Source organism: Carassius auratus, chromosome 45, assembly GCF_003368295.1.
Source record: "Carassius auratus strain Wakin chromosome 45, ASM336829v1, whole genome shotgun sequence".
NCBI lineage: Eukaryota > Metazoa > Chordata > Actinopteri > Cypriniformes > Cyprinidae > Carassius > Carassius auratus.
In genome coordinates, this window is record NC_039287.1 from 17,408,883 (window position 1) to 17,435,363 (window position 26,481).

Here is a 26,481-nt window from a genome sequence, read left to right on the forward strand (position 1 = left end):
ATAGGAGGAAACAGAAAGAAAGACAGACAGAAGAACAACAAAAAAAATAAACACAAAAACACAAGTCCAAGAAAGACATCACGTGACGCCCACCAGGGCGGAGCAGAAGACCACCTTAACCGTGTGGTCAGGGCAGAAGCCCCCCAGGGTGGAGCAGAAGACCACCACAACCGTGTGGTCAGGGCTGAAGCCCCCCAGGACGGAGCAGAAGACCACCACGTCCATGTGGTCGAGATCGGAGTCCCCCAGGGCGGAGCAGAAGACCACCACAACCATGCAGCCAAACCAGACACCCCCCAGGGCAGAGCAGAAGACCACCACAACCGTGTGGTCAGGGCTGAGCAGAAGACCACCACAACCGTGTGGTCAGGGCGGAAGCCACCCAGGGCGGAGCAGAAGACCACCACGTCCATGTGGTCGAACCAAACGCCCCCCAGGGTGGAGCATAAGACCACCACATCCTTGTGGTCGAGGCAGACGGACCCCAGGGCGGAGCAGAAGACCAACACATCCGTGCGGTCAGGGCGGAAGCCCCCCAGGGTGGAACAGACGACCACCACGTCCATGTGGTCGAACAAAACACCCCCCAGGGTGGAGCAGAAGACCACCACATCCTTGTGGTCGAGGCAGTCGGAGCCCAGGGTGGAACAGAAGACCACCACGTCCGTGTGGTCAAACCAGACGCCCCCCAGGGCGGAGCAGAAGAACACCACATCCTTGTGGTCGAGGTAGAAAGCCCCCAGGGCGGAGCAGAAGACCACCACATCCGTGTGGCCGGACCAACAGGAGGACAAGTCTGGTTGGGCAAGTCTGAAATGTAGAACATGAACATGTTAAGGGTAGCCTCCGTGGCCACAACGGGAACAGTCGGGTGCTCAGAGAGATTGACTGAGACATGACGAGTCTCTGGAAGTTCCGCAGAGGCGAGGAGAGACTCTGGTAATTCATCAGAGACGTGGAGAGGCTCTGGTAGTTCCACAGAGGAGTGACAAAACTCTGGTAATCCCATGGTGTTTATACTGGATTCCAGAAGATCGGTACTGACTTGACTCTGCTCATGAAGATTATTGGTGACTTGCATTTGTTCATGAAGATCATTGGTGACTTGTATTTGTTCATGAAGATCAATGGTGACTTGCCTTTGTTCATGAAGATCAGTGGTGACTTGCCTTTGTTCATGAAGATCACTGGTGACTTGAATTCTTCCATGAAGAACCCCAGTGACTTGACTCGGTCCTTGAAGATCACCAGTGACTTGACTCTGTCTTTGAAGATCACCAGTGACTTGACTCTGTCCCTGAAGATCACCAGTGACTTGACTCTGTCCCTGAAGATCACCAGTGACTTGACTTGACTCTGAAAGGTCAACGGTGACTAGCCTTGACTCTGGAAAGTCCATGGTAACTAGCCCTGACTCTGGAAGGTCAATAGTGACTAGTCCTGATTCTGTAAGGTCAAAAGTGACTAAACCTGACTCTGGAAGGTCAACGGTGACTAACCCTGACTCTGGAGGGTCCACAAACACCTGACTCGACTTCGGATGGTCAACCGGAACCTGACTCAACTCTGGAAAATCAACGGGCACCTGACTCGACTCTGAAGGATCAACAGAAACTAGCCCTGACTCTGGATGGTCAACGGTGACTAACCCTGACTCTGAAAGGTCGACGGTGACTAACCCTGACTCTGGAAGGTCAACGATGACTAACCCTGACTCTGGAGGGTCCATGAGCACCTAACTCAACTCTGGAGGGTCCACGAGCACCTGACTCGCCTTTGGAGGGTCAGCCGGAACCTGACTCAACTCTGGAAAGTCAACGGGCACCTGACTCGACTCTGGAAGGTCAACAGGAATCTGACTTGATTCTGGAGAATCAACTGGAACGTGATTCGACTCTGGAGAGTCAACAGGAACCTGACTCGACTCTGGATAGTCAACTGGAACCTGACTCAACTCTGGAGGGTCAACTGGAACCTGACTCAACTCTGGAGGGTCAACTGGAACCTGACTCAACTCTGGAGGGTCAACGGGAATATGACTCAACTCTGGAGGGTCAACCGGAACCTGACTCAACTCTGGAGGGTCAACGGGAACCTGACTCAACTCTGGAGGGTCAACAGGAATATGACTCAACTCTGGAAGGTCAACCGGAACCTGACTCAACTCTGGAGAGTCAACGGGAACCTGACTCAACTCAGGAAATCCCACTGTAGCTGCTATCCTGTGTAGTGGCTCCGGGCTGGCGGCCATCATGAGCAGTGGTGCTGGGCCAGCGGCCATCTTGTGCTGTGGCGCTGGGCTGGCGTCCATCTTGCCTCGTGGCACTGAGGTGGCGGCCATCTTGTGCTGTGGTGTTGGGCTGGCTTCCATCTTGCCTCGTGGTGCTGGGTTCGCGGCCATCCTGTGCAATGGTGCTGGGTCGGCGGCCATTTTGCACAGCGGCGCTGGGCTGGCGGCCATCTTGTGCAGCGGTGCTGGCTCGGCAGACTTGCGCCTCTTTTCCCCTCTCCGTCCACAATGGTGTGACGGCGGTTCCCATCCGAACTCAGGGTCGACGGGGGGCCATATTGGAGAGTGATGCCGGACCTCTTCTCGACCACTCACTCCTGAGCGACCTCCCCTGGTCCCACGAAACACGACCAGGCAGGTACCCTTGAAACCATTCCTCACCAGCTCGGTGACTGGGAGAAAATATGAATAGACATACCGCTGGATCTCTTTTTGATGGAGTCCTTCTGTGACGAATCGTGTACCAGAGAGACAAAGGAGATAGTAGATCCAATTGCAAGTATTTAATGATGGGTAATCCAATTCTTGGTCGAACAAGCAGAGGTCAAAAGCCAAACAGACAGTCCAAAAATAAACAAACAAATAAACAAGGAGGGAACAGGAAAGGGAACTCGGAAGACGAGAGGTTAGGGTCAATCTCGGGAGACGAGAAGATGAAGTGGAATCTCGGATGACTAGAAGATTAATTACCAGATAAATTTAATTCACTTCCCAATGAATATATATATATATATATGGTATTATGCATTCCATTTATAAGTTATAACAAACAATCACTTCTGCCCCTCTACTGCCATCATTATCATCATACACATGCATCCACACCATCACACTTTATACCAATTGTATTAAATATGCAAACATTTTCAGTGCAGGCGTAAATGAGGTTTATGATTATACAGCCAAAAGATGTTTGGTGTAAATGTTACCGATCGTCCGCTTGACTCAATACAAAGAATATAAACTTCAAAGCTGCGTGTTTGCTGTGTTGCTGGAAAGTAGAGCAGATGGTGTATTTTAATATTTTACATTTCTTATTACTTGTGATTTATTATTAAATAAATACAGAAGCCCTAGAGCATGACATCATATCCTGTTTGTCCATAGTAATTTGATGTTCTCTCAGTTATTTGACATGATGCGTCAGTGTCGCAGCAAATCCTTGCTGTTTGAGAAACCCTCCTAATAAGAACTTAAGTCATTTTATTAGTATAGTATTTAAAAGTATTATTCTTTGTTGCAAAAGACTGATTTTCATCATTATAATATGAAAAGCATAATGGTGTATTGTATGGTATTTATACATCATTGTAGTTTTTATTTATGCATATTTCAGTAGAAATGTCATTGCGTCCAGAGAATGACTTTCCTGACTGTATTACAGTAATGAGAATCATCATCATTAAGATGAATGAAAATTACAAACAAACAAGGGTTAAACATTAAAGGTGCCATAATTTGAGTAAATAATGACTGGATTTTCTTATTTTGGGTCAGATACTTCTTTAACGGTCTATAAATGTGCTGCATTGTCTTCGTGTAAAGTAATGTTGTGCTTTTGGTTTCATGGTGAAACATGAGCCAGACATGCATGGTGAGAGTCACCTGTCCGTCTGTCTTTCAGACACCTTCGTCTTTTAGGTGCTGCTGGTGTGATGGTTTTTGATGTGTTCAAGCTGTTTGAAAGGTCTTAATAAAACATGCGTTGAGTCAGTGGTGCTGTCATCCACACACCTCAGCCATAATGAGTTATTCTGAGCTCTCTTCAAACACACGCCGCTGCGCCCCAGAGTCACCCACACACTCCCAGCCAGAGAGTGATTAATATAACATGTAATTAGAGGAAATTAGAGAAAGAGAGAGAGATGTGACTTTACCAGCGGGGGAGTTCTTTTAAATGAAACCTAGATCTCGCTCATGAATTAGAAAAGAATATATGCAGTCAAATAAATGATTAAGTGGACAACTTTAATCATCTTAGCCTGATTATGAATCTGGCTGTAAAGAAAGATTGAGGTTTGTCTCATATAGCAGGCTTTCGACAGGCTCTGCGCCGAGATAAACGTCAGTATTTCAGCACTTTTTAAAACTCATCCCTCATTAGAGCAGATCGCTTTATTTCAGCAGGAGATTTAATTCAACGGCAGTCTGCTCACAAAGGTGAAAGCCAGTAGAGACATGTTATTAGTAGCATTGTGTCCCGTCGTGGTTTAATATGAGGTGTTACTGAGCTTCTCTAAAGGGCTCGTGCCATGAGGAATCAAATCTCACTTGATCTCTTCTGATAAAAGAGCTTGATGTGCAATGAAAAAAGAATTCTGTCTCGCCAGTCCAAAAACACCAATTATTCAAACTAAATTAAATACAAATATATGAGTATTTCATTCCCTCAGACCTCTTAAAGGCTGATTTTTATTGCATTTAGGTTTTATTAGAATCAGCTAATAGGACTGGTCATCGTGACAGTCTCTCTCTTCCAGTGTGGACTATGTGCTAATCGCTCTTGCATCAGATACTGAGATTTACTCGTTACCATATAAACCATCTCATAGAGCTTATTGTCTAAAGGAGGGTTCATCCCTCAGCACATGCAGGAGTGTGAATATGTCAGTCACACACACACACACACACACACACTCATCTTTACTCATTTTTGCGAAGTAACATAAGAATAACATTGAGATTGTTAATAATATTTCCAGAGGAACACTTGCTGGACTGAAGCAGCTTGGCTTTACCTGAAAAACTCAAATCTAATAGAGTGGCGATGGATCTTTCTGTTGTTTTATGTCAGTATCTGCTATACTGATTTAAAGATCTAATTGATTTACTTTACAAGAATCAGAATTTCATCATATAAATATCAGCATCTGCACCAAAATTGAATTATTTTTTTTCAGTTTCAGTTTCTGAATTAAATTTTGCTTTTTTTTTTGTCTCTCCATATTCTTACTACATATCAGATTATAAGAGCCATAAAATCGTGATTTATCAAAAATGATATATAAAAAAAAAAAAAGAATTTTATTTAGATTTCATTATAATACGATTCAGCAAATGTTTTTTGGTCGTTTTATTTCGATTTCAAAAGATTCGATTATGTGACTCAGGTTGTCAGATGGTGTTCTCTGCCCATGAACATGAATCCATTGTGTTCTCTCATGAGTCTGTGTGTGTGTGTGTGTGTGTGTGTGTGTGTAGAGCGGCATCCCATCGAGTACGCCATCGACGGCACTAACAGATGGTGGCAGAGCCCGAGCATCATGAATGGGATGGACTACCATCACGTCACTGTGACTCTGGACCTGCAGCAGGTAAATGAAAAGACAACAAACAATAACAGCATCATTGTTCCCAGCCAATCAGAATGCATCTTGTGGTTTTATAAAGCTCTAGCTTTAACATGTTCACTGCAACGATGTAGAATTGTTTTAAGAATTATATTAGCCACTCTTTTCCACGCAGTTACAATCAATGGGGACTAGAGTAATCAAGATCCAAAAAAGACTGCAAAAGCATAACAAAACTATTTGGTCAATTATCAATGCACCCCTAAAGGTTAAATGTATTATTTATGCACACCTGAATTTTTCCACTGAGGAGCACATGTGCTTCTTGAGAAAAAAAAAGTAAGCATCAAGCTTTGGTAAGGTATTGTTAAATTATCATTCATAAAACTGTTTTCTTTTATTGTGAATGCTTATCAGGAATGAAATGGTCCCCTGCTCTGTCATGAGAGGCTGCAGTCTTGAAATGCATTTGCAGAAAAGCCTCTCTCTTCACTCACGCCGTCGCTCTGCTCCTCTTCTCCCACTCGTGTGTGTGCAGGCCAGTCAGACACAGTGTTGTTGAATGAGTGTGCAGTTGTGTGTGGGCAGAATGCTCCCATCAGCCCTTATTAGATGATGATCTGAGGCCAGCGCTGAGCAGTGCTGCCCGACTGCAGGAAATTACACAAACACCTACAGACACGCAATCAGTGCAGTCAACAGATGACACCGCGGTGCAGCGCGGTCAGAATGAACAGTGACATGGAAATGAATAGATGAGAGGAAACATTATAACAAAAATAGAAGCAATGATGATGAATGATGAAATGAAGTTAACTGATGAGAAAATAAGACAACTGGAGCATAATTCTGTGGGATTAATGTTAGAAAGGATGAAAGGATCCTACACACATGTGTATGTACTTTATAGAGCACAATTTAAAATTCAGCCCAAAAAAGTTACATTTTTATTTCTTTTGTGTTGGTTTAATTTTCTTGAATATGCCATTTATTTATTTATTTATTTATTTTACTGCTAAACCGGTCAAATGTTTTGAAATACAATATTATTTCGTTTTTTAGCAGAACGAGTTATCAAATTAGCCAAACATGCATTTCTTTTTAAAAGAATGTGGTCAATAAGAATTTTGAAAGAAACTATTACTTTTAATCTGCAAGGCTGCCTTACATAAAGTGACAGTAAAAACATTTATGATGTTACAAAATATTTATTTTTCAAATAAATGCTGTTCTTTTGAACTTTCTGTTTATCAAAGAATCCTGAAAAATAAAATGTATCTTAAAAATTTCAGCAGCACAACTGTGTTCAACACTGATAATAATCTTCATGTTTCTTGAGCAGTAAATCATCATATTATTCTGATTTCTGAAGATCATGTGACACTGAAGACTGGAGGAATGATGCTGAAAATACAGCGGAGCATCACAGAAATACATTACACTTTAACACAGATTCACACAGAAAACATTTTTTGATGTTTTTTTTTTTTAATCAAATTAATGCAGCCTTAGTGAGCAGAAGAGACTTCTTTAAAAAAAAAAAAACATTTGATTGATAAGTGTAGTTAACAAAGAAATGTGCAAGAAGTCGGTAGTTTGCAGAACTTTGTGACTGATGGAGCTTCACAGCCGTAATTCTCAGTCATTTTTGTTAAATGAAAATATGTGGCCATAATATTCACCTAAAAAGGGTCAAGAAAGAAAGTCACTATTTTGAATGGCATGAGGGTGATAAATAATGAGAGACTAATCATTTGTAGGTCAACTATCTCTTTAATTCCTGCATTGCTCCTCTGTGCCTTACCTGAACTGAAGAATATGACAATGAGTGCAACACAGAGGAGACAGAGAGAGAACAAGACAGAAGACAAATGAGTGTGACAGGGTTTGAGTATTCATTAGAGGGGCTGTAGAGGACATTTAGAGTTAATAAATCAGACGCGAGGGTGTGTAATTACTGACGGCAATCACACATGCAGCAATGAGCCTGGACTGCCGTCTTACCATCACTCACTCCCTGACAACCTGTCGTCTCAATGACAAACGTGCACTAACACGTTACAGGCTCTCTTTCAGCACCTTGAGCACTAGAGCAAAACCCATCTGAAGTGAGGAAATTGATTCAATTGAATTAAGCGGCTGTTTATAAACAGCGGGCTCATATGCACACGTACCGTTCACACTTCTTTATGTGTAATATGTTTTAGATGGCGAACAGCACTCTTTCAGTGACTGCTGCTGCACGTTGAAGATGTTGATAGCATTATTCTTAAAGGAATAACTCTCCCAAAATAATTAAAATGTACTGAAAACATACTCACACTCAGGCTATTCAGGATTTCTGTTGTTTTCATTCTGTGGTGAATGGGTGCCGTCAGAAAGTCCAAATAGCTGATGAAAACATCACAGTAATCCACAAGTAATCCACACCACTCCAGTCCATCAGTTAACTGCTGTGGATGATAGTGATGTTTTTATCAGCTGTTTGGACTCTCATTCTGACGGCACCCATTCACTGCAGAGCATCCATTGATGAGACACTGATGCAATACTGCATTTATCCAAATATGATGAAGAAACAAACTAATCTTGGATGACCTGAGGGTCAGTAAATTATTTAGCTCATTTAAATTTTTGGGTGAACCATTTTGTTAAATTAAGACATTAGGTGTAGGTGTTGGTTGGTGTTAAGATGATCAAATACTGTAGTTATCTATTTACTACTACGTTACAGTACGTATATATTTAATCTGGAGCAGAGTCTGCATGACTGTGCATGTGCAAGTTTCCCACATTTTCAAGTGTTGCACATTTGTGCATTTTATTTTTCAGATTCCAGCAAGAGTCTCAAGTGTGTGGATGTGATTTATTGTAGGAAACAGTGTGTGTGTGTGTGATGCTCCAGTCTCTGCAGATGTTCACCTGACCTCAGTACTATTTCAGAATGTGACTAATCACACTAAAGCCCTCCACAAACAAACACACGTGTGCAAACATAGTTACTGTACTGTTTACCAATTTAGTGCGGATTTTATATAAAAATCACACTCTTCATTGAAATCTCCAGTTCATCCGTACTGTTTGTGATGTGCATTTTTATTTTATTTTATTCTTTTTGTTTAGAGAAGTATTTGTCTGTGAATCATTAAATATTTTCTGGATTACCTTCCCACAGTAAAGTGGACAAATGGTGAAAATAAAATCCCAGAGTTAAAAAAAAAAAAAACCTGAAATGGAAAAAGAATACAAAACAATATCCAGATGTTTGGATGTCTCATTTGGTTCAGTTACCAGGAAGTGCAAATCAAACCACCTACATATTCACCCAGAATTCCCTTGAATAAGACTTGAGAGAGAGGAAATACAGCGATTAGCAGCTGACAGTGAAGTTGGCTAATAGAGCTCTGTATAAAAATACGACATTACTCTGAAACAAACATATCAAAGCATAAGTTATAACAGTGACCATTCCAGTGTGGTTAGATGTCGTTTGACAGACAAAATACTAAAAAAGCTGAAAGGCCAAGCTACATGCTAAACAAAACTTAAAGTATTTAGACTACAGTCAAAGTTTGTCAAGATATAAACAGGTTTTAGTTCAGTGTTCATACCTCAAAAAGGAATAATGAACCAAAATATCCTATGCATACCTAGAAGCACAGCTCTGTATCCTACAGTGCAGAGACTGAACACTACATCATACTGTACAATGCCATATATGAATAATTGTTTTGAGGTTCAGTGTACTGTACGGATGTAGAATGTTAATTATTTCACAGAATAACCCACCTTAACTATTTGTTTGAGTTTGGCATTTCATTTATGCATTCACTGCATTTTTGTGCTACTCTACTACTCTACTAATTACTGTCATATTAAAATATTTCACAATAAAACAAAAATAAATAAATAAAAAGCTGTTTTCTGGAGTAGATTAAGTTTTATTTCACATTATTATCCTCTTTCTAAGTGGAAAAATGGCACTGTGATGTTGAAGCCGTTGGAGCAGCTCTGTGTGATGGGCGTCTGAACCACTTGTGCAAACACACCAGTCTTGATTGGCCTATGTGAGGTCAGGTGACAGAGTGTGGTTTGTCAGTGAGACCATAAAAGTGCACCTACATCACATAATCTCCAGCTTCTTCATCTTCAGAAAGCCGCTTGTTTGTTTGCATTTGTGTGATATTGTTAGTCTTTTTCTCACTCTGCTTTGTGTTTTAGATAGTATGGCCAACAGAAATGCTAATGTCATCCCTCATTAAGCATAAATTTCACCCCTGGTGACAGGTACTGGGATTGCATAGTATTATAAATTCCATTTACATAATTTATAATCACAGTTAAACACATACACAACATTTTAACTAAATCCAGTCATATTTGAAACTTTTAATATCCACTTATACCACTCCCTGAGTAAGGCCTATGACCATGGACAGTCTTAAAACAACAATTTACTGTAATGACTTTGCCTTGAATTATAATAATGTTTCTGAATTACTCTAGAAAAAAATAAATAAACGTATTCAAATATGGAGGAATTATTTTATTGGTTGTCTTCCATACCATTTTTATTTTAAGATGTGCTACTTTGGTTTCTATTCTAAGATGTATATAATCGGATAAATAAACATGTGTAACTTTAAGACCCAAATAAGATAGTGGCTGTTTTACCTAAATGCTATAAGAGGTTATTTTCAGAGAGCCAATCTCTTACCTTGTTTAGCTCCTCACCTCATTTCCCTATTATTCTACTAAAATCTACCAACAGACCAGTAAAGCAGAATTATCAGCATACAAAAAACAAGTTACAATCACAAACAGCTTGCATATCATTTTTTAAAAATAAGAACAAAAAGGGGCCTAGGACACTTTCGTGAGGAACTCCATTATCAACAATTGTTTCCTCAAAAATAATCCCATCAATTTCTACCCTAACTGTACCATTTAAAAGTTCTATCAAACAGAGCTGAGGCTATGGTTTCTGGGCCCCCTGAACAGCATCTTGACTGGGGTTTTGGGCTTTCCCTCTGTAGAAATCAAGTTCAGGCCCCCTCTCCTTCATCGGGTCCTTTGAATCTTCCCAACCTTCTCTTTGTTATGGTGCCCTTGATGACATGTCTCTATTTTCTTTCATTGTTGAAAAGTGAAAAGTTGAAGCCAAAGTGTTCCAGGTATTGCTGCTGTCATCTTGCTCCAATTTCATCATTAGGAGCCCGAGTCTGTGCATTAGTAATTCATTTGGTCAATTCAAGTCAAGACACCTTTATTTGTATAGCTATTTATTGTCATGCTGTCTAGTCTCTGTTTCCCTGGGTGTCCTCTTTGGGCTCACTTCCCCTTAGCCACTTCACTGTAGGCACTAGAATTCCACTAGTCTTGTCCCTTCATCACAGTAATTGCACTCCTGCTAATTGCACCAGGTGCTTTAACTTAATTGTCATTAGCCTCCCTATATTTACCAGTCCTTTCCTGTTGTTTGGATGGAGTCCTTTCCTTTCGTATCCCAGTATTCTCGTCCTCCGAGATTCCTCATATTCTGAGTTCCCGTTCCATTTCCTTTCCTGTTCCTTCCTTTGTTTGTTTGTTTTTGGACTGCTTTCTGGTTTTGACCCTGGCTTGTTTTCATTACATTTTGGATTACCCCAATAAAAAGGCATACCTGCATTAGGATCTCTCTCTCTCTCTGTGTTTAACTGGATCACGATCATCACAGAAGGACTCCAACTCATTTAGATCCAGCGGTATGTCTTTTCATGTTTCCTCCCCAGCCACCGAGCGGGATAGGAGTGGTTTTGAGGGAACCCGCTTGGTTGTTTTCCATGGGATCAGGGGAGGGGAGAGGAAGTGCGCGTCTGCCGATCCAACGCCACTGTACGAGATGGCCGCCAGCCCAGTGCCGCTGCACAAGATGGCCGCCAGCCCAGCGCCACTGGGCAGAATGGCCGCCGGCCCAGCGCCACTGCCCATGATGGCTGCAAGTCCAGCGCCACTGCACAAGATGGTCGCCAGCCCAGCACCTCAGCACAAGGTGGTCACCAGCCTAGCGTCACAATGCAAGATGGCCGCCAGCCCAGCGCCACGGCACAAGATGGTCGCCAGCTCAGCGTCATGACGCAAGATGGACGCCAGCCCAGCACCACAGCATAAGATGGTTGCTAGCCCAGCGCTGCTGCCCGGGATGGCTGCCAGCACAGCACCACTGCCCAAAATGACTGCCGGCCCAGTGCAACTGCCCAAAATGTCCACCGGTCCAGCGCCACGGCCCAGGATGGCTGCCGGTCCAGAGTCATGGCACAAGATGGCTGCTTGTCCAGCGCCTCTGCACAGAATGACAGCCACAGTTGACTCTCCAGAGTTGAGTCAGGTTCCCGTTGACCCTCCAGAGTTGAGTCAGCTTCTAGTTGACCCTCCAGAGACGAGTCAGGTTCCGGTTGACCCTCCAGAGTTGAGTCAGGTTCCCGTTGACCCTCCAGAGTCGAGTCAGGTTCCCGTTGACCCTCCAGAATCGAGTCAGGTTCCCGTTGACCCTCCAGAGTCGAGTCAGGTTCCCGTTGACCCTCCAGAGTCGAGTCAGGTGCTCATGGATCCTCCAGAGTCAGGGTTAGTCATTGTCGACCTTCCAGAGTCAGGGTTAGTCACCGTTGACCTTCCAGAGTCAGGGCTAGTCACCGTTGACCTTTCAGAGTCAGGGCTAGTCACCGTTGACCTTTCAGAGTCAGGCTTAGTCACCGTTGACCCTCCAGAGTCAGGGTTAGTCACCATTGACCTTCCAGAGTCAGGACTAGTCACCGTTGACCTTCCAGAGTCAGGACTAGTTCCCGGTTGACCTTCTAGAGTCAGGGCTAGTCACCGCTGACCTTCCAGAGTCAGGACTAGTCACCGATAACCTTTCAGAGTCAGGACTAGTCACCGCTGACCTTCCAGAGTCAGGACTAGTCACCGCTGACCTTCCAGAGTCAGAACTAGTCACCGTTGACACTCCGGAGTCAAGTCAAGTCCCTGATGAAATTCATGGACAAGGGCAAGTCACCAATGAAATTCACGGACAAAGTCCAGTCACCAGTATTCTTCATGAGCAAGGTCAAGTCCCCGACTATCTTCATGGGCAAAGGCAAGTCACCATTGATCTTCATGAACAAATGCAAGTCACCATTGATCTTCATGAACAAATGCAAGTCACCATTGATCTTCATGAACAAATGCAAGTCACCAATGATCTTCATGAACAAATGCAAGTCACCAATGATCTTAATGAGCAGAGTCAGGCCACCAATGATCTTCATGAGCAGAGTCAAGTCAGCATTGATCTTCTGGAATCCAGTATAAACACCATGGGATTACCTGAGTCTCTTCACGGCTCTGTGGAACTACCAGAGCCTCTCCACGTCTCTGCTGAACTACTAGAGCCTCTCCTCGGCTGGGCTGAACTAGAAGAGTCTCTTCTCGCCTCTGCGGAACTTCCAGAGCCTTGTAACATCTCAGTTGAACTCTCTGAGCGCCCGACTGATCCTGTCATGGCCACGGAGGCTAACTTTAACTTGTTCATGTTCTCTGTTTCAGACTTGCCTAACCAGACTTGCTCTCCTGTTTATTCGACCACACGGATGTGGTGGTCATCTGCTCCGCTCTGGTGGGCTTCTGTCATGACCACACGGATGTGGTGGTCTTCTGCGCCGCCCTGGGGTGCTTCTGTCTTGACCACACAGATGTGGTGGTCTTCTGCTCCGCCCTGGGGGGCTTCAGTCTCGACCGCATGGATGTGGTGGTCTTCTGCTCCGCCCTGGGGGGCTTCGGTCTCGACCGCATGGATGTGGTGGTCATCTGCTCCGCTCTGGTGGGCTTCTGTCTCGACCACACGGATGTGGTGGTCAATCAGAATCTGGGGACTCCGTGATGCAGGTGCCCTTTTATGGCATCATTGATGCACCAACCTACATCATATGACGTCACATTAGCCAATTTATTTATTTATTTTTTTTATTTTTTTTTATTGTGTAACAAATACACACTTTGAACACACACCCGGAGCAGTGGGCAGCCATGTGCGGTGGTGCCCTGGGAGAAGTTGGGCGATTGGTGCCTTGCTCAAAGGTCTCAGCTCAGTGGTGGTATTGAGGGTAAAAATGCCCCACATTTTCACACAGAAGTATTCCCATAGCCTCAACGCTCTGATGCAGTGACTCGTTCCCCTCTGAGGGACACATGCTAAATACATAACCTGAGATGTTTTGTGTGCAGCTTCTCCCTTTCACTCATAATGCACTCTGAGACAAATCTCCTCTTGCAAGATTAGCAAAGTATGGGATGCTTTTGTTTCATTATTCATTATCACTTCCAAATCATGGATGACTGACAAGCATAAGTCTGGAGAAATAGGTGTTCTGTTCATTAATTTTCAGCTTTGAGGAATGTGTTGCATTATTGTAATACTGAACTAAACTAATTATGCTAAATTTTACTTTGTATGGAAAATTGTTTGGTAGTTATTTATGCAATTAAAAGTTGTATTGGCTTAGAGCTTTTACACTCTCTTTCATAAACACAGGCATCTTTTTCTTTCTGTTAAAAAAACTGTTTCAGTAAAAATTCAGTCTATAAGGAAAAGAAAAACATTTGGCCTTCGTGTATCACGTATTTTATGTTTATTTATGTCTTGTCAGTTAACTGATTAGAACTAATTAATAATGGCAGTTAATCGGTTAAAACACTTTGCCAAGATATACATCTCTAGACTGATGTTTTGAGGAAAAACAAACAAACAATAAACAAACAAAAAAAACTCTGTTATTATACTTTTGCATAATTTTTGGTTAAAATTTGTTTATTCAAATCATGCAACATGATGAGGGATTCAGCATGATATCAGAAAAATTAGACAACGGCAAAACAACACATTCTCTTATCCGTTATTAAACATTTTCAGAAGAGCTTGTTCAGCTGAACTGAAAGTTATCGAAGCCTCTGAGAATAAGCTTTAATCTGTGTGTGTGTGTGTGTGTGTCAGTGTCAGTGTGTTTGTGTTTGTGTTTGTGTTTGTGTGTGTGTGTGTGTGTGTGTGTGTGTGTGTAGGAGGTAGTCTTAGGCCAGCGCACAGTCAGATAAGGCGGTGCACATCTGTGTTTGAGTCGTTTCATTTTCTGACAGGTTGGGACTTCTGGTGCTCTTTATTTTATTAAGCTTATTATAATTACAGACAATCAAAGCAATGTGTGTCATTTTTTCCTCAAGTTGCAATTAAACATGCCATTTTTGTAACTGTACCTTTAATACGCATGTAAATGAAGTGTAATGGTTGACTAGTCACTTCACATGTGAAAGGAGCAGCGGCAGTTTAGCTTGAGAAAATCTTCTGGGTAAACTGGAGGGGAAATTGTGGGTTTGTCTACTGTATGTCTAACCTATTCTCAGTCCCAAGGCGTCTGATATGGCTTTGTGTCTAAGAGCTCTGCGCTTCATTAGACAGATGGAAAAAGCTGATTAAAAACACAGTCAGTAACCCATTGCTTTTATGAAGAAAGCTTTAAAGTCAGTATAGTGACACAAAGAGCATTGGATTTGAGGATAATCATGGTTTGTTAGTGATTTTCGAGCTGAATGGCCAATTTTTGTTATATTATTTGTATTTTTATTTATTTATTAATTTATCAAATGCCTGACTCTGCTCCTTCTCTTAAAGCAATAGTTCACCCAAAAATTTTAATTAAATTAATAAAATGTACTGACCCTCAGACCATCCAAGATGTAGATGAATTTGTTTCTTCATGAGAACAGATTTGGAGAAATGTAGCATTGCATCAGTGTCTCATCAATGGATGCTCTGCAGTGAATGGGTGCCGTCAGAATGAGAGTCCAAACAGCTGATAAAAACATCCCAATAATCCATATGACTCCAGTCCATCAGTTAACATCTGGAGAAGACAAAAGCTGAAACAAATCATGTTTTGACGTTGCTGTTGGCTAAAATACGAGTCATAATAACACTTCCTCCAGTGAAATCTCATGTTGTCTCTCACATCACAGTCCAGCAACATGTTTGTTTAGTTTTTATTTTATTTATATAGTTGTGTAAGTGGTGTTGATTACTGGATTATTGTGATGTTTTTATCAGATGTTTGGACTGGTTTGATGGCACTCATTCAACGCAGAGCATCCACTGGTGAGCAAGTTATGTTTTTTTTTTTCAGCAAATTCTCATTTTTGGGGAACTTTTCCCACTCACTGACAACATTAGTGGGCGGGGCCTGTGGCTTATGTGACGTCAAATTATAACCAATGCTGAAAAAAGGTTGTTGGGAGATAGTGCTTAAGATTTATGCAAATTTAGAAAAAATAAATGAGCGGGTGGATTTTTATGATTATAGGGTGGTTGTGTACACACACTGCCAACACACATTTCTGTCCTTTATGTCCATTAACACCTTGCAAAAGTGAACTTTGCATAATAGGTCCCTTTTTAAAGGCCGCAATTTTCACTTATTTTCCATTTCTGAAGTTAATTGGCAACCCTAATGATGACATAATTATCTTCTGACTCCAACAATGGCCACTTCATCAAAAAAGAAAAAAAAAAGTTGTTGGAGATATGCAGCAAAAAATTAAAGTAGAAAAATGGATAATAGAAAGCGCAAAGGTGGAACTGAAAAAGCCAGTAAAAAAAGAAAAGGAAAGTGGGCCGGTCTAAGGCATGAAACTCCAGGGCTGAAAATGAGTCCGGCACTTATTGAACACCAAGGTAATGAAACCTTATTGGTATCATGTATCCTATCAAATTAATCCTCATTTAATGCTCTACACCTTGGTGCCCTTCAACTCGTCATAGCATGCATTGTGTTTTTGTTGTGTACATGTTCTAATTAATTATTACTGTACTGTAAGAAAGTTATTTTCTGTGGCCACAAAAAAAATATCAGTTCTTAGAGTTGATATGAATTTACACTGAATGTCCGCTGGACGAACAGATTAGATGATGGTAATATTAATTCTGCTACAGCTGTAATTATTTAAATTAACTGTTAATATTTATATACATTTCCCTTTTGGGTTCCTTTGTTAAATTGTGCATTCAGACGTGGCTGTGACGGTCCGGCCTCACCTCTTTCAGACCTCTGAACACAGCACACAAAACGTCATTGTGCTGCGCGGCTGTGCCGTGAGAGACGGTAACGTGAGCCTGTTATCTGCCGCAGATGAAAGAGTGTGTGATGCTAACTCTGGTGTTTTGTGTGTGTGTGAGTGTGTTTCTCATGGTGCGGTGTTACCTACAAACGTAACCGAAATGAATAAAGACTTCAGCCTAGCTTCACTTCCCCCCGTTTCTCATGTTTTCTTTTTATTCAGGTAAGCTGAATGTCACTGTGCCCCGGAGCTTTCTGAAGGCCACAGAGATCCTGTCACGGACGGTGTTTAATGTGTTAAACCGCAATATACATGTGTGCCTCAGGTCTTTTGTTGCTGGATAAAAGAGTGGGGAATCCTGGGAATCAAGTTTTACTTTTCTTTCTCAGATCTTCTCTTCCAATTTTTTTGTCTCCTGCAAGTAGCTCATCCATTATGAGAGTGTACTGTTATCACAGGGGTGGTGTTTTGTGTTTGACGGTAATCAAAGCAGCTGTTCTGAAAATCAACCTGCAGAAATACAGTTCACAAAATGCTCAGAATTAGAATATTTTTTCTTTTTTGAATGAATGAATTGGAAAGTTTTAAGTTGATGTTCATCACTGTATTTGAGCGGTAAGGTCCTCCAGCCCATGTTATATTGTAGGACTATGTAATCACTGCCTTATTGCTTAAAGGGTTAGTTCACCGAAAAATGAAAATTATGTCATTAATAACTCACCCTCATGTTGTTCCAAACCCGTGAGACCTCCGTTTATCTTCTGAACACAGTTTAAGATATTTTAGATTTAGTCCGAGAGCTCTCAGTCCCTCCATTGAAGCTGTGTGTGCGGTCTACTGTCCATGTCCAGAAAGGTAAGAAAAACATCATCAAAGTAGTCCATGTGACATCAGAGGGTCCGTTAGAAATTGTTGAAGCATCTAAAATACATTTTGATCCAAAATATAAAAAACGACGACTTTATTCAGCATCGTCTTCTCTTCTGTGTCTGTTGTGAGAGAGTTCAAAACAAAGCAGTTTGTGATATCCGGTTCATGAACGAATCATTCGATGTAACCAGATCTTTTTGAACCAGTTCACCAAATCGAACTGAATCGTTTTAAACGGTTCGCGTCTCTAATACGCATTAATCCACAAATGACTTAAGCTGTTAACTTGTTTAATGTGTCTGACACTCCCTCTGAGTTCAAACAAACCAATATCCCGGAGTAATTCATTTACTCAAACCGTACACTGACTGAACTGATGTGAAGAGAGAACTGAAGATGAACACCGAGCCGAGCCAGAAAACATTTCAAAATCGTATTTACATCCCGTGGCAAAACAGAGAAACAAATAGAGACATCATTAGTGTAACTGCCGTTCCAACCAAGTAAAATTAAATTAATTTAACCCAAGCTAAAGAATAATAATGTGCATTTGATCAGATACAAAACACAAAACAAGACAGAAACACAGGCCTGATGTGTCCACATGCCTCACAACAACCAACAGCAAGCAGTTTCGGCCCAGAACCGGCCCACATCTGGCCCGTGTGAAATCCATGCAGGCCAGATGTGGGCCGGTTCTAGGCCAAAACTGTTTGCTGTCTGGGATGGAGAGGGCCTCCAGGCGTCTTTGGCTGAAACCTTATAAACATCTTTTATTGGTACTCAATTAATGTACCTATAAAACTGTCCACCTGTTTATTCACTTAATCCATAACCGACTGTATTTAAGTGTGATTCTCTACATGATAGTCATTTGGACTGCTGTGTGTATGTTTGAGCACTGAGGACTGATCGCTCACTGTATGTGAGAACTGAAGAAGTGGAGCATGCACGGGAGAGAGAGCATTTCTGTCAGCGCAATTTCAATAAAATGCAATTAAAAGACAGGGACGCACATCTTGAAGAACAAGACAGTAGCATATAGGGTGTACTTTGGATGTCCAGTAGTCCTCAAATAACATTATAGTCCCATCTCGTCTTGTTAATGGAGACGCGGTAGTTTTTTGTTTTTATCATCATATATTAGTTTTAGCTCGTCAACGTCTAGTCTTAGTCACAGAAAAAATGTTTGTTAACAAATATTTTTTGTCCCCGTCTTCATTGACAATATTGACACTGGAGTGAGGATGAGGGCAGAGATATATCCTTTTCACCTCATCCTTCTATTTTGGTTAAGGTTGAATTGGGCTTCCTTGAAAAATTGGAAAACAAAAGACTTTTAAAAAACGTAAAACAAATGAGGAGAGGAGGCGCCGCTTACTGATTTGGTCCGGTATTCTGTAACTGTAATTTCTACTGTGGAGGAGATGAACGATCAGCAGTCTTTATTTAACCAAATATGGAAGTACATGAAACAAGCAGGAACATACACGTAACGGGAGGGTTAGATGTACAATACCGGACGAAGAAACTCGGAAACACAGGGTTCAAGTAATAAGGGAGGAAACCAGGAAATTGGGGAAACACAGCTGACATAATAGGAACAAGAAACAAGAAGGACAAAATATTTGCATGAAGGTAGAAACTAGGACATGGGGAGCAAAACATAAGACAAGACAGGAACACAGGCCTGACAATTTTAGAGTCCGTGTTTTTCATTTGCAGTTTTGTTGTTGTTGTTGCTCTCTCTTTTGGTCATGTGTTTGATCCTGTCCTACATCTTGATCTTCTGGTACAGTTTCACTACAGCTCAAACTATCAAGCCTCTGCTTTTCTCAAGCTGCTGCCTGAGCTCCAGTGTTGTCCTTACCTTGTGCTGGTCCATCTTCTCTGTTCTCCAGCCTGTCATTGTCCAAGTCTGATCCCGGCCTCTTCTCATTCTCCTGCCATTGCCCTATCCTACTGTTGGGATTGTTCTCACTCATCACCATCCCTTTTTGAACTTTTACAAAATTGTATCTCTCTTTTTGAAAATGTTATGGATTCCATCAGGAGAAAAGTGTATGAAGTATATGAATTGAAGTATATATTTGCGAAAATATTAATATGTTGTTCCATGTTCTTCCCTCACAAAGGTCTTCCAGATCGCTTATGTGATCCTGAAAGCTGCAAACTCCCCTCGGCCCGGAAACTGGATTCTAGAACGTTCTCTGGATGGTGAAACATTTATGCCGTGGCAGTATTATGCGATTACAGACACAGAGTGCATCACACGCTTCAACATCGTCCCCAGAACAGGCCCGCCGTCCTACATGCACGATGAGGAAGTCATCTGTACTTCCTTCTACTCTAAAATCCATCCTCTGGAGAATGGCGAGGTGAGAATCTACTCAGCCACAGAGAAACCAAATTAACTAGCAAAAAAACTGCAAGATTTGAATGCAGTTTTGAGATGATTATGACATGAATGGCATATTTGGAAAACATTATAACCTGTACTATTTTATCAATTTATTTAAAATGTTAAATAAGGTACCATCATTTACAGTAGATTCTGATGGCCATGACTGTAAATACCATCTAAATACATTGACACGAAATGTTCAGAAATGTATTGAAATTATATTGCTACAATGTAGTCTTGGTCAACTGCATCTCAAGTTACATTGTTGACTATAATTCTTAAACAGAAAAGAGAAAAATAGAGACACACACACATACACACACACACACATAGACGATAGACAAACTCCAGTCCCTATTATTCACAGCCCACATTCTCATTTTCACAGATATCACATCACATTTGCATACAAACCAAACACATGTAGAATTATGCATGTTTGCATTAAAACAGCTGCTAACTTCCCCACACAGTGTGTCTGGCACGCTGGCTGACATGAACACCTACGCAGGGATGAATGAGATGGAAGTTCTTTTACAGCAGTGCTTTAATGTGTATTCTGAAAGTTACATTTACAGCTGTCAGATCATAGGATTATATTGAACAGTATTTTGTGTGTGTGTGTGTGTGTGTGCACCGTACTAATGAGGAAGGTGGGTGGGGAGATGAAGCCTGGACTCAAATGTCGCTCTGTCTCCTTTAAAAACAGACAGCATAAACTCACACAGCACTAATTAGCACACATCATTAACCCAAGAAAAACAGCCAGTGCTACACACACACACAAACACACATCACTTCCTTGAGCTGGATTTGCATTAAATCTGTGATTGAATTTAACTCATTTGTTTATTAGTTCATATTCAATTAACCCTCTGGTGGTCTTTGATCATTTTAGACAGAAATGATTTATGGTTTAAATTCTTAAACATTTTTACTTGAACTGAATATTGCAAAGCTTGGTGACTTTTTGGCACTTGCTATATGCAAACACAGAAAAAAAATCATAATAATAAATTTTTTCAAATAAATGATCTTAAAAGAAATGAATGGGAAATATGAAAAATTCAAAAATACACACATACGCACACACACACACACACACACACACACATATATATATATATATATATATATATTAGGGGTGTAACGATACGTGTATTCGTATTGAACCGTTCGGTACGACGCTTTCGGTTCGGTACCCGGTACGCATTATGTATACCGAACGGTTGGTTGGAGTAATTAATTATATTTGAAAAAAAAAAAAAAGAGAGAGAGAGAGAGAAATATAATGATATGCGTTCAACAAGGTAGCCCAATAACCCAAACAACGTAACAGGCAACGCCCCTGACACTCCCGAAGAAGAAAAAAACACCATCTTATATGTTTATGTTAGGCTACTCAGCAGGCGCTCGCTCACTCAGTACACGCTGAAGGCTCGTTGCAAAATAGCCAATGCGTTTAACAGACTAGAAATGAGAAGATCCTCCAATAACCAACAGGTCTGATGTTTGGGTGCACTTTGGATTCCCTTTAAGCTATAATGGTGATGGCAAGAGAGTGGTGGATAAAAAAACAACGGTATGTCGCATCTGCAACATGACAGGGTACACCAGCGGGAATAAAAAAAAAAAAAAAAACACCAGCGGGAATATCTGGGATATATGCGTCAGTACTATCTGGGAAAAGACGAAAAAAAGGAGAAACATGCACGCAGCAAACTATCCCTGCAGCATTTAGAAACTATAGCTTACAGGGAATCCAACCCAAACACCAGACCTGTTGGTTATTTTAGGATCTTATATTTCTGGTCTGTTAAAGGCATTCGACTTTTTGCAACGAGCCTTCAGCGCGTGCTGAGTGAGCGAGCGCCTTAGGGGCCGTTCACATATCGTGCCTAAAAACGCATGGAAAACGCGAAGCGTGCTTTCTCCTCCTTTCCAAAGCGCTCGGGCAGAAGCGCTCATGAGGCGTCTGTCTTTGCTAAGCAACAATGACGTGCTCTCTCCATGAGACGCGGAAATTTCAGCGAAGGATAAATGGATTTGCAGCTCTAAAAATCGCTTGCAGTAGCGCTGCTACTAAATTTATTTCAAAATTGCAATCCATATACAACTATGATCAGCTGATCCTTCATCTTGGCTGAGCTCTCAACGTTGTTACGGGAAAGGATGAAGCTGATTGGTTAGTTCTTGTCACATGACCCGCGGTGCGCTTGCGGCATTCTGAAAAGTTGAGATGTTTTTACATTTTGCTGTATCTAAAACGTATCTAACCGAACCGAACCGTGACATCAGTGTATCGTATCGAACCGAACCGTGAATTTTGTGAACCGTTACACCCCTAATATATATATATTTATATATCAAAATGCAATTATGTCTGAAAATACTCTTATAAGCAACAAGGCAACACATAGCCTTGCATAAAGATATCTACTGGTTAAACTATGCTATTACTTATGAATTTCTTAATTTCTACCACTAGATCTGCCTTCCATGCAATGGATGTTAAATATATTTGCTGTATTTTTTACTTAACTGTATTTTTTTAATAACCATTTTAGTTTATATAGACAAAAATGCTGCATACCAGTTTTAATGTCTAGTGCTATATAATAAAATGATAATAATAATAATAATAATAATATGTTAACAAATACATATTATTGAAACAAAAAAATATAGTACAGGCTATAGGTACAGTGAGGCTCAGAAGAGGAAAACCAGTGGGTTACTTGTATTATTTTTGGTTGTTGTTCTTGGTTAGCAAGATTACTTTCAAATCGTAAAATAATTCACTACATTTAAGCTGTAAAACACAAGAAAAACAGGATCAAGCATGACAGAGTAAATGATTCAATGACTTTTTGGAGTGCGTCACATCTCATTGTCTTTCAGATTCACACCTCACTAATAAACGGCCGTCCCAGTGCGGATGATCCATCGCCTGTGTTACTCAACTTCACCTCGGCACGCTTTATCCGCCTGCGGTTCCAGAGGATCCGCACCCTAAATGCTGACCTCATGACCCTCGCCCTCAATGACCCCCGAGACATCGACCCCATTGTCACCCGAAGGGTGAGTGTCACTTAGACAGGGTAAATGTTCTAGTGTGATGCTTTGACACCAGAGAGAACAGGAAGAGGGAGAATGTGCCACACATGTGTTTGTCATCACTCAGTGCCATTCATACGCCATCTGTGTGTGTGGATGGTTGGAGCTAGTGCTGTCCCACCGCCTCATCCATTACCAGCGTCTCCTCCTCAGACAGATGGGCTTTAATTAAAATCATACAGTAATAAACAAATCGACCCATATCACTCTCCTCCACCCGCCCACTTCCTCCTACAAACTCATTTACTCCCTGATTGACCTGTTTCCATCAAAGAAGAGTTGCACTGAATTGAAGGATTACATTTCTCACGTGCATTGAGCAATTTAGATAAATGAACCCAAAGTACTTAGTTCAAAGAGTCATTTTGCAGTCTGAGAGGCTTAAGCCACATTGGGTTGCATATGATTATGAAGTTCATTTAAAGGTGATGTGTGTCATTCTCACATTAAATTATATTGTTGTGAGTTTGATTGGTTGACTTGCCCAGAAAGTTTAACACTTTGTGGAAATGTCTTTGGAGTAAAAGGAGTAAATGTAAAAAGTAGTATAGTACAAATTATTGAATTTGCAGTCAGGAGCATAACTCATTGCAGATAATAGTAACAATGGCTGAAAGTGAAATAATTTAACCTAATTCAAGGGCAGAGTGCCCATCTATAGTGAACACTAATCACCATAACAGTGACAATGGGCTTCAACAACTTTTGCATGCACACATGTGTTGGGGTCTTACAGGGGTCCTTTTTGCATCCAAGTGACCAGCAATGTTGGATTTTTCAACAAGGGAACAGTTCACATCTAGATACATTCCTTAATTTGATGTAAAAAAAAATATTTTAGCAGCTTTGAGGAGGAAAAAAGTGCTTCACAAACTTCTGCTTTATTTCTGTAAGGAGTTACATGAATTTATAGCTGCATGGGTGTTCACAGAGTTTAACTCACAGATACTTTGCTTCCAAGATTCATGGTGCTTCATCAGGACCTCTCAGTCAATATCACAAAAGGTTTGGCTAGGGTTAAAAACAAATTAAACCATCTGCAAACATGCTTCTTTAAATATTTAAAATAATAATAATAATAAACCTTGATCTCTAGCTTTAGAGTGCAAAGCTTAGGTAACAGACAACAGTTAGTTTTGGTCATTGTTTGTAGTGTATTGGATACAGTAACAACCTTACAGTTGAGTTTGAGTTTAATGTGATTGTATTGCTTTTGTTTTTCAGTATTACTACTCCATTAAGGATATATCAGTTGGAGGCATGTGCATCTGTTACGGTCACGCCAAGGCCTGCCCTGTCAACCCATACAACAAGGTTTGCCTTCTGAAGCTAAATCATTTTTTATCCTCAAATGATTTCATATTCCATTTAATTAGGTTTATTACTTGAGCTTCATTACTAAGTTGTTAATTAGAGACTAATCACTTTTGGCCTTTATGAAGCATGCTCTCACAACAGTTATATATATATATATATATATATAATATAATATAATTAAATAGTTGCATTTAGGTCTTATATGATCAAAATGCTGTATTTTGTAGTACAGCACCACAAAATGTCTAGCACATTTTCAGATAACTTTATGAAAATAATTTGACAAATATATATTAAATGTATATATTAATGTGTGAGTGTATATATATATGTGTGTGTGTGTGTGTGTGTGTATGTGTGTAGGTGGGTGTGATTTAAAGAGGTCTAGGGGGCAAACATTGGATAAAAATACACAATTTGACACAATTTTAATATTTAAAAGAAATTTAAGTTTTAAATTAACTATGCCTTTAAATTTTGAGCAGAGACCAGCCATGAACATATCAATTAGGGCTGTCACGATTTTAGATGTTTCATATCACGGCCATAAGAATTCACAATGTCGATATATCGTGATATCTATAGGAACCTTGGGGTGGGGAAGATATCAGTCAAATTATTTTTTTAATTTGTTTACTGAGTTTTTCTTTTTCACCCAACGAGCATAATATTGATACTGATAAACGCAGGGCACAAGACTTCTTTGAAGCTCTTATGTAATAACGAGAGAAAATACTGTCAAGTTCAACAGTATGATGAATAAATATTAATGGTAACACTTTACAATAAGATGCCATTTGCTAACATCAATGTATTAACGAACATGAATGAACAATGAACAATACATTTATTACACAATTTATTAATCTTTGTTAATGTTAATAAAAATCGAGTTATTCAATGTTCATAGTACATTAATGTTTACAAACACAACTTGTGATTTTAACAATGCATTAGTAAATGCTGAAATTACCATGAACTAAGATTAATAAATGCTGTGGAAATATTGTTGATTATCATTTTTGTTATTTATATATGTTAACTAATGTAATTAACTAATGTTAACTAATGAACCTTATTGAAGAATGACCACAGATGAAGCATTAAGTGCATGGCACTGTGACCAACTTAACATTTTATAGAGTTAAATGTAGCAATGTGGTCGCTCAGTTTTTCAAGATCCATTTTAATTGTGAAACTGTTCATAGATTTGAACAAAGAAAGAAATGAAGTGTTACTACGCACAGGCCGTATTGAATGCAAATTCAAAAATAAGACGAGTAAAGAAAACGCGGTACTTATTAAAATAATCACCCTTTACTTAAGTATATGAACACAGAAAACCGCTGTTAATAGGTTATATACTATTTCCCAGTCTATGACTAGTAAAATAATAACAACTTACTCTGATGAACACAGCTCTCCTCAGAGTAGCTGCGAGTGCTGCGTCTTCTTCTTGTGTGACAGGTGTCAGAGTTAAGGCACGATACTGCCACCTGGGCACTCAACCAGGTACTGTTACCAAGTATTTACATGTGGTGTCATCATAAGAGAACTGTTCATATTGCGGTTATCACTAATACCGGTATATCCTCATACACTAAATTAACACGATATTGATAATTGTTTATTTGAATATCACAGTTGTCATCAATACCGGTATATCGCGACAGCCCTAATATCAATATAAAGAGGTTGTAGACACTTGCGGGCTTATTGTCAAAAAGAGAATATGAAAGGAATGAAGAAGGAGATGAATAAAGAAAAATAGTATTTAGAGCTAAAATAAATGCTTTTGATCTATTTATTTATTTACTTACTTACTTAATAATCTGGTTTAATATGACTATCCTAACCTCAGCCTATAAATACATTTGACAAAGTCACGTTTATCATGTTCTAGTTTAGGTTTGAGGATGAGCGAATGCACTGAAAAGCTGTAAGGAAAGTGTAACCAAGTTTGTTAAATTAATTCACTATATGCACACATTCATTCTTAATCTTGTGCATTATATGCTAAAAACGGCTGAAGTGTTTGCATTCCTCCAAATGGAATTTTTATGGTTAAAATGTTA

The 26,481-nt window shown here is 40.4% G+C and overlaps 1 protein-coding gene across 7 annotated transcripts in view; it reads left to right on the top strand.

Moving 5' to 3' along the window:
• The window catches only part of lama2 (laminin, alpha 2), a 176,130-nt gene that overhangs the window by 37,328 nt on the left and 112,321 nt on the right, over positions 1-26,481 (top strand). For all 7 annotated transcript variants that reach the window (XM_026233847.1, XM_026233849.1, XM_026233848.1 and 4 more), the window contains exons 3-6: positions 5,492-5,604; positions 19,704-19,946; positions 22,874-23,053; positions 24,314-24,403. In XM_026233847.1, the coding sequence (XP_026089632.1) occupies positions 5,492-5,604; positions 19,704-19,946; positions 22,874-23,053; positions 24,314-24,403 (626 nt within the window). The remainder of the gene's footprint in view (positions 1-5,491; positions 5,605-19,703; positions 19,947-22,873; positions 23,054-24,313; positions 24,404-26,481) is intronic.